We start from the raw sequence: 12,454 nt of genomic DNA, 5'->3' as shown, positions 1-12,454 counted from the left end.
TCGTTTAACCGGGACCCTCGGAGCCCCCCGCCGATGGTCCGCGCGGCAGGTGTGCAGAGGTCGTGTCTCCAGAGCCTGCAGGCCAGAGGAGGGGCGCCCGGACCCGCTGCACAGCCTGGGGAGCTGCGTGGGCCCCCTGGGGATGTGCCATGGCCCGGCGCAGGCTCCCATGAGGGCCCTGAGCCCCCTGAGACCCCAAAAGTGCAGGCTCCCCGGCAGCCTCCTGTGCTGCCCCAGCCTGCAGGCCTGCAAGCACCTGCAGGAGCCAAGAGGCAGGGGCCAGGCTGCGGAGGACGGCGGCCCGAGGGCCGGGATCCTGGGGCGCCCGGGGCAGGCAGGGGCCCCTCAAGGTGTGGCCTGAGGGGTGTGGGGACAGGGCAGCGGAGGGCAGTCGTCCCGGTGGCCGTGCGTCCATCCGTGGGTCCGTCCGTGTGTCTGTGCACATGCACTGAGCGCCGCTTGATGCTGGCGGGTGGCAGGTGGGCTGGGCGCAGGTGACGGGGGGCACCGCGGGGAGGGGCAGGTAGGGGGGGTCAGGCCTTGGCGAGAGCTTGCCCGGTGGGGCCCGGGTGGCTCAGAGGATGAGCGGCCGCCGCGGGTTTGGGCTCCGGGGCTGACCCCGCGGGGCTGCAGGCCTGGGCGGGGCTGGGGGGCTGCGGGGCTGTGGGGCTCAGGGGCTGCGGGTGGGTCCTGCTGAGGCCTGTGCCTCCGCCCCCCCCACCCCCACCCCCACCCCCACCCCCACGCCGCGCGGGCGCTCTCTCGCCCTCCTGGCCTCCCCCTGAAATAAGTCGCTCTTTCAGAAGCAGGTAGGGGTTGATCCACGGTCTCCTGGTTCCACCGTTGCAGTTTGGGGGGCGCAGCCTGGAATGCGCAGGAACCCAGGCGGGGTGGGAGCCTGTCCCCGAGCCACCTGTCCCCAGAGCCACGTGTCCCTGAGCCATTGTCCCCCAGCCACCTGTCCCAGCCACCTGTCCCCAGCCACCTGTCCCCCTGCCACCTGTCCCCCAGCCACCTGTCCCCCAGCCACCTGTCCCAGCCACCTGTCCCCAGCCACCTGTCCCGAGCCACCAGTCCCCCAGCCACCTGTCCCCCTGCCACCTGTCCCCAGCCACCTGTCCCCCCAGCCACCTGTCCCCAGCCACCTGTCCCCAGCCACCTGTCCCGAGCCACCAGTCCCCCAGCCACCTGTCCCCCAGCCACCTGTTCCCGAGCCACCTGTCCCCCAGCCACCTGTTCCCGAGCCACCTGTTTCCTGAGCCACTTGTCCCCCGAGCCGGACAGGCGCCTCGACCACCGTGCGTGGATGGGGGCAGCATGTGCGCCGGGCCAGGACCCCTAACAGGACGAGGGCCCGACTGCAACCCGCAGACCCCGGCCAGGAGGGCAGGTGCCAGGGCCGCGGGGTAACGCGCCGGAGAGCAGCGTCCGCCGTCCCCGGAGGCCTCGGGCAGCGCGTCCCGTGCACCTCGGTGATGACGTGACCTGCTGCTCTGGCCTGAGCGTCGCCGCATCAACACGGAGCGAAGCCTGTGCCGCAGAGACGACACCGTGTTGCCCCCCTCCCCCGGGCTTAGGGGACCGCAAAGCCCCACACGATGCAGCCGGGCCCCGCAGCCCCTTTGTCTCCCTCGTTCTTCGAGGTGAAGGTCACAGACCAGCTGCTGCGTCCAGAAGGGCCTCCCGGGAAGAAAAGGGAGAAGGTGGCTGCCGTGGCCACGCTGGGGGAAACACAGGTCGGCCTCCGTGTGCGACTGGGGCGCAAGTCCCTGCGGGAAGGAGGCCCCCCGAGGCCGCGGTGACCCCACGTTCTGTACAGTAGCCAAGTCAGCAGGACGGAGGGACCCGTGCAGGGGCCGCAAGCAAGTATCTTCTGTTGAAAAGAATCGGGGCTGGGGGGGGACCACCTGCATCAGGAAACGACCATCCCCTCCTCGGCCGACCTGGTCCCAGGGACTCACCCCACGGCAGCCCCAGGGATGGGGGTCCGGGAGGCAGCGGGAGCGAGAGCTGCACGCAGGGAGCAGCCTGGGCCTCCACACACGCACACGGGAGGGCGAAGGAGCCTGTGATACCCGTGATCGTGATGCTGTGCCCTCTGCGGGGCCGTGCCCTCCATGTGGGGCCGTGCTCTCTACGGGGCCGTGCCCTCCATGTGGGGCCGTGCTCTCTAGGGGGCCGTGCCCTCCATGTGGGGCCGTGCTCTCTAGGGGGCCGTGCCCTCCATGTGGGGCCGTGCTCTCTACGGGGCCGTGCCCTCCATGTGGGGCCGTGCTCTCTACGGGGCCGTGCTCTCTACGGGGCCGTGCCCTCCATGTGGGGCCGTGCTCTCTACGGGGCTGTGCCCTCCATGTGGGGCCGTGCTCTCTACGGGGCCGTGCTCTCTACGGGGCCGTGCCCTCCATGTGGGGCCGTGCTCTCTACGGGGCCGTGCTCTCTACGGGGCCGTGCCCTCCATGTGGGGCCGTGCTCTCTACGGGGCCGTGCTCTCTACGGGGCCGTGCCCTCCATGTGCGGCCGTGCTCTCTACGGGGCCGTGCCCTCCATGTGGGGCCGTGCTCTCTACGGGGCTGTGCCCTCCATGTGGGGCCGTGCTCTCTACGGGGCCGTGCTCTCTACGGGGCCGTGCCCTCTATGTGGGGCTGTGCTCTCTACGGGGCCGTGCTCTCTACGGGGCCGTGCCCTCCATGTGGGGCCGTGCTCTCTACGGGGCTGTGCCCTCCATGTGGGGCTGTGCTCTCTACGGGGCCGTGCCCTCCATGTGCGGCCGTGCTCTCTACGGGGCCGTGCCCTCCATGTGAGGCCGTGCTCTCTACGGGGCTGTGCCCTCTATGTGGGGCTGTGCTCTCTACGGGGCCGTGCTCTCTGCGGGGCCGTGCCCTCCATGTGGGGCCGTGCTCTCTACGGGGCCGTGCCCTCCATGTGGGGCCGTGCTCTCTACGGGGCCGTGCTCTCTACGGGGCTGTGCCCTCCATGTGGGGCTGTGCTCTCTACGGGGCCGTGCTCTCTGCGGGGCTGTGCCCTCCATGTGGGGCCGTGCTCTCTACGGGGCCGTGCCCTCCATGTGGGGCCGTGCTCTCTACGGGGCCGTGCTCTCTACGGGGCTGTGCCCTCCATGTGGGGCTGTGCTCTCTACGGGGCCGTGCCCTCCATGTGGGGCCGTGCTCTCTACGGGGCCGTGCCCTCCATGTGCGGCCGTGCTCTCTACGGGGCTGTGCCCTCCATGTGGGGCTGTGCTCTCTACGGGGCCGTGCCCTCCATGTGCGGCCGTGCTCTCTACGGGGCCGTGCCCTCCATGTGGGGCTGTGCTCTCTACGGGGCCGTGCCCTCCATGTGGGGCCGTGCTCTCTACGGGGCCGTGCTCTCTACGGGGCCGTGCCCTCTATGTGGGGCTGTGCTCTCTACGGGGCCGTGCTCTCTACGGGGCCGTGCCCTCCATGTGGGGCCGTGCTCTCTACGGGGCCGTGCCCTCTCCGGGGGCCGCTTGTCCGCAGCTCCAGCTCCGTCCTGCCCCCACGGATCCTCCAGGGGGGAGCAGGCCGGGCGTCGCTGGAACGGGCTGGCTTCTCAGGCCCTGCCTTCGCAGAGGTGGCCCAGCCCGCTGCAGCCCGAGCCCCGTGTGCCCCCCGCATCCATACATGCTCAGGGCTGACGGAATTCGATGAAGACGGTGGCACAGCAAAGCGCAGCCCGTGCGTGTCTCCTGCGGGTTAGCGTGGTTTCCACTCGTCATCAAACTCCAAATACGTGCACTTAGTTCAGAAACAGCCCGGATTCCTGTGGGCTGCCAGAGCGGCCTGGGGACCTAACTCACTGGCCGCCCTGTCGCCGGCGTCTGACACGGTGACGACCGAGCGCCTTTTCCTTTCTTCCCCAGCTGCCACTCCGGGTACGTCGGGGCGCGCTGTGAGCACGCCGACCTCCTGGCCGTGGTGGCCGCCAGCCAGAAGAAGCAGGCCATCACCGCCCTGGTGGCGGTCTCCATCGTGGCCCTGGCCGTCCTCATCATCACGTGTGTGCTGATACAGTAAGTAGGTGCTGCCCCCAACGGCGGGCCCCGCGGGCATCTGTGGGCGCCCAGCTCACGGCCGCCTACCCGAGTGGAGGAAGGGCCCATCCCAGGAGGGTCCCCACTGCGGTCGCCGGACGCCGGTGCACAGCAGGTGCATGCAGTGTCCCCGGGGCTGGGCTTGCAGGCCTCGTGGTGACGTGCCGGGGGACTGGGAGGGCTCCAGCCTCCTCTGCGCCGGGGCTCTCTGCGGGTCCCACGGCCGCGGCGAAGGTCGGGGTTGCCGCGTGGACAGGTCCCCGATGGCCCTTCCCTCTGCGCTTGCCTCCCCGCCGCCCCTCACCCTGCGTCCCTGGGGGCCCTCCTGCGCCTCCACCAAGGGAGGCCCCTGCCCTGCGCCCTGGCCCGGCTCTCCGCAGAGGGGGACGCCCCCGTGCTGTGGTGGCAGCGTGGGCCACGGGCCTCCCCAGAAGTGCCCACACACACCCGTCACGGAGCAGGCCCTGGGCGTCATCGGCTCGGGTGCCGCACCTCCGTAGCACCGGGGCCGGGGAGGGCTGCGTGGTGACGAAGGTGCAGACGGAGGCCCCGAGGGGCCGGGACAGACGGTCGTGAGGCCCTCGCCTGCTTTGGTTAGTGGCCATTGGGGCAACACACGCGCCTCTGGGGCCGCAGTGAGCAAGTGCGGGCCTCGGGGGCAGGGGTGAGGCTGCCCTCCCCGCCCCTTGCCCTTCGCCGTGTGTCCCGCCCGCGTGCTGGGAAGGGCAGCGGTCAGGCCTGCGCCCCACGAGGGCACCCCCAAGGGCCGCCCACCTGTGCCCGCTGTCGCTCCCAGGCGCCTGCCTGGCCAGGAGTCCCAGAGCCTCGGGGACAAGCTGGGGGCCCCTGGGAGCTTGTCCCGAGGGATCTAGAAGCAGGTTTTCCCAGGGTCTCTGCAGACGAAAACGAGGCGGGAAGGCGGGGCGGCCTCTCTCCCAGGGAGGCAGCGGGTCCTGTCCCTCTACCCTTCCCCGGCCCACCCTTGCTCGAGGCCGAGGCCGGGAGCCCCCACCCCACCCAGCTGCCGGGGCTGCAGCCTGCAGCCTCCTGACTCACGGTTGGTGGCGACCAGCTTGTGTGGAGGCCTCACCTCACCACCTGGGTGACCCTTGCTAGGACGTGGCTGGACCCAGTCCCCCGCCAGCTGCCCGCGGAAGGGATCCCTGGACCCCCCGGGCCTCGGCCTCGCGACTCAGGAGGGCGCCGTGCCACACAGACGGCGCTGGCCGCCCAGGACGGAGGGTCTCAGGCTCTTGCTCCACTGCCCCGAGATGCGGGGCCCTGGGCTGGGGACCATGAGACGCCAGCGGGCCCCGGGAGGGCGGCCCAGCGACGGGCCCGCTTCCTCGCTGGCTCCTAGGCCCCCTTCCTCGCTGGCTCCTGGGCCCCCGCCCAGCAGGAAGCCCTGCCTGGTCCCACGGGGTGGGCGGAGCCCGAGGCCCACGGGGCCCGCGGGGACAGCTCCAGGGGTCTCCACGTCAGCTGCGTCCCACGCGGCACTTGCTTCTCTGCCCACCAGCCCGCGTGCTGCTCCGCCGCGGCACGAACGGCCTGCACCCAGCTGGAAGGCTGCGCGCTGAGCTGCTCGCCCGCCCGGGGCCCCCGCGGGAAGGCCGGGCATGGCCACGGCGCCCCCGTGCCCGAGCCCCGCACAGCCCGTCCTCTGCCCTCTGCCCACAGCTGCTGCCAGGTCCGGAAGCACTGTGAGTGGTGCCAGGCCCTCCTGTGCCGGCACGAGAAGCCCAGCGCCCTGCTGAAGGGAAGGGCCGCCTGCTGCCACTCGGAGACAGGTAAGGGGGGTAAGGGGCTGCGCCAGGGGTACAGCGGGCGGAGGAGCCCCCTTCCCCCCCCTCCCTCCCCTCACCTCCCCAGGGCAGGGGCCAGGCAGGGGCGGCTTGTTCAGTCTCCAGGAGCCTCTTGAGGATGCTAACGCGTTAGCCCTTATGGCCTTGGGAGGGTTTGTGAATGACGCGGGTAAACTGAGTCAGCCAAAGGTGTGCTTGGGTCCGACCGTGAGCCACAGGGGCCTCTGCGGGCCCCACTCCCCGTCTCCCCCACGGCCTCGGAGGACCGTCCATAGAGCTGGTGAAGCTTCCGTATTGTCGTCGGGCACCAGGAGGAACATTGCTTGAGCCTTTTAAGAGGACTTGCAGATGCTGCCCCATCTGTGCGCACCTCGGGGCGGACGTAACGGGAGGAAGTTCCGGGCCCCGGGGAGTCAGCGGTGGAGCATCTGCCTTCAGCTCAGGGCGTGACCCCGGGGTCCCGGGATCGAGTCCCACGTCGGGCTCCCTGCAGGGAGCCTGCTTATCCCTCTGCCTGGGTCTCTGCCTCTCTCTGTCTCAGGAATAAATGGATAAAATCCCTCCCCCCCCCAAAAAAAACTGGGTGGAGGAAGCTTCTCACCAATGTTCCTCTCTGCCCACATCTGGGAGGACGTGGGCCCTGAGCCTCGGAAGGGTCTGGCCTCCCAGAGACGCCCCGGCCGAAGCTCCCCGGGACGCCGTCCTCCCTACTCCGGAGGGACAGGGAGGGAGCAGGGCAGGGAGACGTCGGGGAGCTGGCCTCCAGAGCCCCCGTTGGGAGACACTAGGGGGCCGAGGGGAAGCCGCCTCCCGGGAGCCCACCACGGGCTGGCCACCGTCCTCCAGGGCACCAGGCCCCCAGCGCGGCCGTGCCCCCCGCCCCCCGCCCCCGCCGGCCCGGCCCGTGGCTCCAGGGACACAGTGTCAGGAGCCGCGGCCCCGGTGGTGGAGGCCGAGGACCGAGGCGAGGCCTGAGAGCCTGTGGGCAGCCCTGGACTCACCGTGTGTCCTTCCTTGCAGCCGTCTGAGGAGCCGGGGCGTCTGGCCGGGTCGCCGTGGCAGCCGAGGGGAGCGGCTTCTCCGGGACCAGCCGACAGACCTCGCCACCCTGCCAGCCCCCCCACGCAGCCTGTCTTCCGCGGCCCCCGCGACTGCCGGGAGCTCTGAGCTTGGGGTCGTCGGGTACAACCCAGATGAGACATCGGGGGGCCACGGCGATAGGACGGGTCCCAGCACAACCACACGGGTGACCCGGCTGCGCCGTGTGCCCGGGCCGCGGGGGTCCTGCGGGTCACGGAGGCCTCCCTTCCACGGCCCCGTCCCTCCGCGGCGTGTTCCCACCAGCCCCGGAGGTGCCGGCCGGCCCCGAGGGCTTCCCCGCACCCGCCTCCGGGAGAAGAAGGCGGGGAGGGGGCTGCTTGTCCCGTGACGACGGCGGGTGCAAGAGGAGCCCCCGCACCCCGTCGCCGAGGCCCCCCAGGCCGCTGCAGCCCGGAGACGACCCCTGGACCGTGGGGTCGGCGCGGGTCTCCCAAGTGGGCGTAAAGAGCCCCGACCCTTCCCGACGCCCGCGCGCGCCGCGGTGGTGCCCGTGGAGCTGGGGGCCGCTCGGGCAGCTGAGGCTCCAGGACGGGCCCCGGGCGCGTGGTGGCGAGGGCGGGCCGGGCCGGGTGCACAGCGGGTCAGTGCCCCCAGGCAGCCCCGCCGGGTCCCCGCACGCCCAGCCAGGAGGCGCCGGGAGAGCCCGGGGACGCGGCCGCACCCGTGAAGGGGGCGTCCTCCCCCGCGTCATTGCCCCGTCGACCTGTCGCTTTATTTTTAAAAGGAAAAATTTAACTTTTCTATTTATTTTCCAGCATTAGGAGCAACATCCCCGTGGTTTGTTTGTTTTTTTTTGTTTTTGGTTTTGGTTTTGGTTTTGCCCTTTCCATTCAGGATGCTGGTAATTTTATTAACAAAAACTCTTAACAAGTCACCTCCCAAGGGGCGGGTCTCACCCCCCCCCCAGAAGGCGAAACTGTCCTGGGGGCGTCTGGGGGCGTCGTGACCCGCGGGCCTGCCTGGGGAGCCCACCGGTTCCCTCCAGCCGAGCAGCGGGATTTTCACTGAAATCGGTCATTTTCACTGAAATCGGCAAACAGCGGCAGTGAGGCACCGCGGGAGGCCCTTGTGCGGCAGGACTCGACTCCCTGGTGTCTGGAGCGAAGATCTCGGTGTACGGGCGCGCCAGCTCCCCACGTCCCGAAAGGGGCCTCTAGAATGTCAGGTTGGCTTCAATCTTCCATCGGGCGACCGTCCCCCGCGGACTCTCGTCCCCCGTCTGTCCGTTCCGCTGGACCGTCCCCAGGTCCTCCAGCCGAGGCGGGAGCGCCGGAGCCGCCCTAGGGCAGCAAGCAGCCGGCGACCTTGGAGGGGACGGGCGGGGGCTGCGGCCGCTGTGTGGACCCCCCCACGGCCCCCCACGGCCCCCGGCCCTGTCCTCGGCCGATCGAGTCGGACGGGAGAGCCCCGGACCCGACTCTCCTCAGTCTTTCCCAGAGCAGTGGAGGCCGCGAGGCTCTGCTGACGCGCTTGGCGGGCCCCCGGCCCAGGCTTGGGGCGTCCGGCCCTCGCGGAGGCTGGGGAGGGGAGGACGGGAGCCTCTGGCTTCCCCGCGGGCCGTCGCCTTGGGCCAGGCCGTGGGCAGGGGGCGGGGGGCGCCGTGGCTCCCGGGGCGGTGCCCTGAGACCGGCAGGTGCAGGACGGTCCGCGGCAGAGGCCGGGTGAGGGCGGGCGGGGCTGAGCGCCCCGGAAGCCCTGTGCGCCCCGGAAAGTGCAGGAGTCCGTGCCCTGCGGGGCGCCGGTGCTCCCGCGGCAGCTGGATGGGTGCCCCCTTCCGGGGGGCATCTCAGGACCGTGCCGACGGCTCCTGCGTCTGCGCCGCCCCAAAGCCCGGGGTTCTGATCAGGGCTCCCTTCCGGGGTGACCCAGCCACGGGGCGGGAGCGGGGCTGCTCCCCGCGTCTGTCTCGGGAAGAGGAAAGGGGAGAGGGTGCTCGGGACTCTCCGTGGGACTCTCCCGTGGGGCCTGGCCTGGCCCCACAGGACACGCGGGCCTCCAGGTGAAGGGCACACAGCCACCAGCCCTGGCCCCCGCAGGAGGAGGGATCGAGAGGCGCCGGGAGCCGGGCAGGTGCGGCCCCTGGGGACGGTGCCCTCCGAGGCGGGGGGAAGCGCTGGCATCTCCCGGGGCTCCCGGCCGGGTTGTCTCCGGAACCTGGGCCACCAGCCACCCCCCCCCCCCCCCCCCCCCCCCCCCCCCCCCGGCAGTTCTGGCAGAAACGGACCAACAAGCTCCCCGCGCGGCTCGCCCCCTGCCCTGTGGCTCGGGCCGGGCCCTGATCCCTGCACCTGCTCAGCGGGGGACACGCAGGCCGCAGCGGGTGCCTCGGGCACGGGCGGACACAGACCTTTGGCCTTAACGCGGGGCCCAAGAGCCGCCCCAGCCGCGGTCCGCGGGGCTTCCCGAGGGATCTCGTGGGGGACACAGGCGGCCCGAGAAGCAGCGCCTCCCCCCGCAGTGACCTCCCGAAGCATTCGGCTTTTCAGTACCTTTATTATAACAAACCTGATGCTTTTTTTTTTTTTTAGAACGTGTTACTCTGACTTCTGTATATGTTGCACTGAGAAGGTTAATATTTAATGTTTTAATTTATTTTGTGTGATAAGTTAATTTTGATTTCTGTAATGCGTTAATGTGATCAGCAGTTCTTTTCCTTAATATCTGAATTACACTTATTTAAAGACTGGTGAGCAGTACAAAACGCCGTGTGTTTCTCAGTCCTGCGCCTTGTCCTCCGGTTGTCCTGCACCTTGTTGGGAAGGAGGAAGCCATGAACCCCGCCCCCCCAGTCAAGGCTGGAGCTTTTCTCCCTGAGGTTGGCGCGCCGCTGCAAAGCAAATCACAGCTTTCCTCCACAAACGTGGATGACGAGAAAAAATTAGATGCTCTTTTGCAAAGTGCGGGAATCCTAGAATTAACGAGAAGGCTCCCCATCTGAAGAGACCGAGTCCTGCGAGGTCCCGGCTGTGCAGGTCCTTGTCCACACGTCTGACACTAAGCCGGCCAATGCAGAGGGAAATACAAGCACGCGGTCCCTGCCCCCAGAGGAACCGGGGCCTGGCTGAGACGCTGACGCAGACGGTGGTCCTGGACCAGGTGCAGACCACATGCAAAAGGGCCTCAAGTTGTAAGGCAGAGAGCGCCGGGGCCCCAGGCCACCCCAGGCAGCCCCAGGCCCCAGGCGGCCCCAGGCAGCCTCAGACGGCCCCAGGTGACCCCAGGTGACCCCCAGGCCCCAGGCGACCTCAGGTGACCCCAGGCCTCAGGAGACCCCAGGCCTCAGGCGACCCCAGGTGACCCCCAGGCCCCAGGAGACTTCAGGTGACCCCAGGCCTCAGGTGACCCCAGGCGACCCCAGGCAGCCCCAGACGACCCCAGGCGACCCCCAGGTGACCCCAGGCGATCGTAGGTGATTCTAGACCTCAGGCGACCCCAGGTGACCCCCAGGGGCCCCAGGCAACCCCAGGCCCCAGGTGACCCCAGGCCCCAGACAACCCCAGGCAGCCCCAGGCTCCAGGCAACCCCAGGTAACCCCCAGGTGACCTCAGGCGATTGTAGGTGACCCCAGGCCTCAGGTGACCCCAGGTGACCCCAGGCTCCAAGCGACCCCAGGTGACCCCAGGCCCCAGGCAACCCCAGGCCCCAGGCGACCCCAGGCCCCAGGCAACCCCAGGCAGCCCCAGGCTCCAGGCAACCCCAGGTAACCCCCAGGTGACCCCAGGCGATCGTAGGTGACCCCAGGCCTCAGGCGACCCCAGGTGACCCCCAGGCCCCATGTGACCGCAGGTGACCCCCCAGGCCCCAGGCGATCGTAGGTGACCCCAGGCCTCAGGCGACCCCAGGCCCCAGGCCCCAGGCAGCCCCAGGCTCCAGGCGACCCCAGGTGACCCCCAGGCTCCAGGCAGCCCCAGGCGACCCCAGGCAACCACAGGTGACCCCAGGCCCCAGGTGACCCCAGGCGACCCCAGGCCCCCTGCAGCCACACTGCCCTCGGGGGCCTCTCAGGAAGGCACATTTTCAGCCCCACCCCAGACCTACTAAACTGCAGAGGCGCTGGGGCCCCTTCTAGGTGCTTCCAATGGGTGCTCAAGTTTGAGAACCCGGTGCTGCAGGGTTCGGCTGCGGGCAGGCGAGTGTGGGGCCTCATCCTTAGGAGAAGCTTCCCCGAGGCCTGGCGGAGGAGGGAACCCGGGCGTGTCAGGACTCAGAACTCACAGCCTTGACCTCAGGCCTGCATTTGCTTGGAGTTTCTCTGCCTGGGGCCGCTGACGGGGGAGCAGGCCTGCCTGCCCCCAGGGCCCCATCCCTTGCCGCAGGGCTGTCCTACGGCTGCCCACCCGGGTCCCCCAGGCCCACTGCCCCCACACCTGCACCCCGCACCTGCGACCCCTGCATGCACCCCACACCTGCACCCCGCAGGGGCTCGTGCGGCAGCGGCCGGGAGCGGGTGGCAGTGGAGGGGCGCCGGACCTTGGTCCCAAGGGATGCTTGGCTTCATGAGGGAGGGCAAGCCTGGAGCACCTGCTGTCCCCCCCCCTCCCCCGGAGGTGAAGCGAGGCAGCCCCTGTCCCCAGCGCACCGGCCTGGTGGCTGCCCCTCGGCAGAGCCCTCAGCCCCTCCTGGGACCCGAAGGGTGGCTGTGCCTGCACCTGGTGCTCCCTCCGCCCCTGGGCCCTGTTCCGTCCCGGGGACCGGGGGCCGCTCCGCCTCCTCTCTACCCCATGGGAGCCTCTCCAGTGCCGCTCCTCCCGCCTCCCTGATCCCAAGCCGAGGCGGTCCCGGGGTTCATGGGGCCCTGGGCTGTCGGGATCCCGGTCCCGGTGGGGCCCTGGGCTGTCCCCTCTTGCAGTGAAGCAAAGCAGTCGTCCCCCTTCATCCCGGGGACCAGCTGTTCCCTGCGAGGACCGGAGTCCCCACTGTCGGCCTCGTCTTGGTGGCCGTTGGCCCAGCCCACCGTTGCCCCCCTCAGCGCGGCCCTGCCTCCTGCCTGCCCGGCAGCCCCGGAGCTCCCGCCCGCGTCCCCTCCCTGCCTTCTGGAAGCCCCCCTCCCCCTCTGCTCTCTGGGGACTTGCTGAGGTCTCCGTGCAGCCGAGCGGGATGTGCTCACCACCTGGGCCTGGCGGTGCCGTCGCCACTGAGCTAGTGACCCCCCATCAGGCCAGCTGCGGACCTGCCGGGCGGCGCATGCACATGTTTACAGTCCCCCCGATTCTCATTCAGGCCCTGTTGCCGTCCACACCCCACACCCCGCGAGCGGGTGGCCCAGGAGAGGCTTGGTGTCTGCAGCCCAGGCGCCTGGTACCCCCCCCCCCAGAGCCGCCCCACCCCGTCCGGGCTCAGGGATCCCCTGTGTCCAGAGGCTGGTGCCCTGGGGAGGCTCGGAGGCGGGGCCTCCTTCGGGGTGGGGTCCCCTAGGGCAGAGAAGGGGCTGGAGCCTTGGGGGAACAGGGCCCCGTGGGGAGCACCCTGTGACCAGCACTGAGGTCGTGCACGAGTGGGC

At 70.1% G+C, this 12,454-nt stretch overlaps 1 protein-coding gene across 1 annotated transcript in view; it reads left to right on the top strand.

Annotated features, from left to right (window-relative positions):
• The window catches only part of TGFA (transforming growth factor alpha), an 80,935-nt gene extending 71,306 nt beyond the window's left edge, over positions 1–9,629 (top strand). Inside the window, exons 4-6 of the mRNA XM_041754124.1 lie at positions 3,878–4,027; positions 5,729–5,838; positions 6,874–9,629. Of these exons, the coding sequence (XP_041610058.1) occupies positions 3,878–4,027; positions 5,729–5,838; positions 6,874–6,881 (268 nt within the window). The 3' untranslated portion in view covers positions 6,882–9,629. The remainder of the gene's footprint in view (positions 1–3,877; positions 4,028–5,728; positions 5,839–6,873) is intronic.
• Positions 9,630–12,454: the final 2,825 nt, after the last annotated feature.

The sequence above is a fragment of the Vulpes lagopus genome, chromosome 5, assembly GCF_018345385.1.
Source record: "Vulpes lagopus strain Blue_001 chromosome 5, ASM1834538v1, whole genome shotgun sequence".
In the NCBI taxonomy this organism is placed as follows: Eukaryota; Metazoa; Chordata; class Mammalia; order Carnivora; family Canidae; genus Vulpes; species Vulpes lagopus.
The sequence above is the reverse complement of the archived record's forward strand: the minus strand, read 5'-3'. Positions and strand labels throughout refer to the sequence as shown.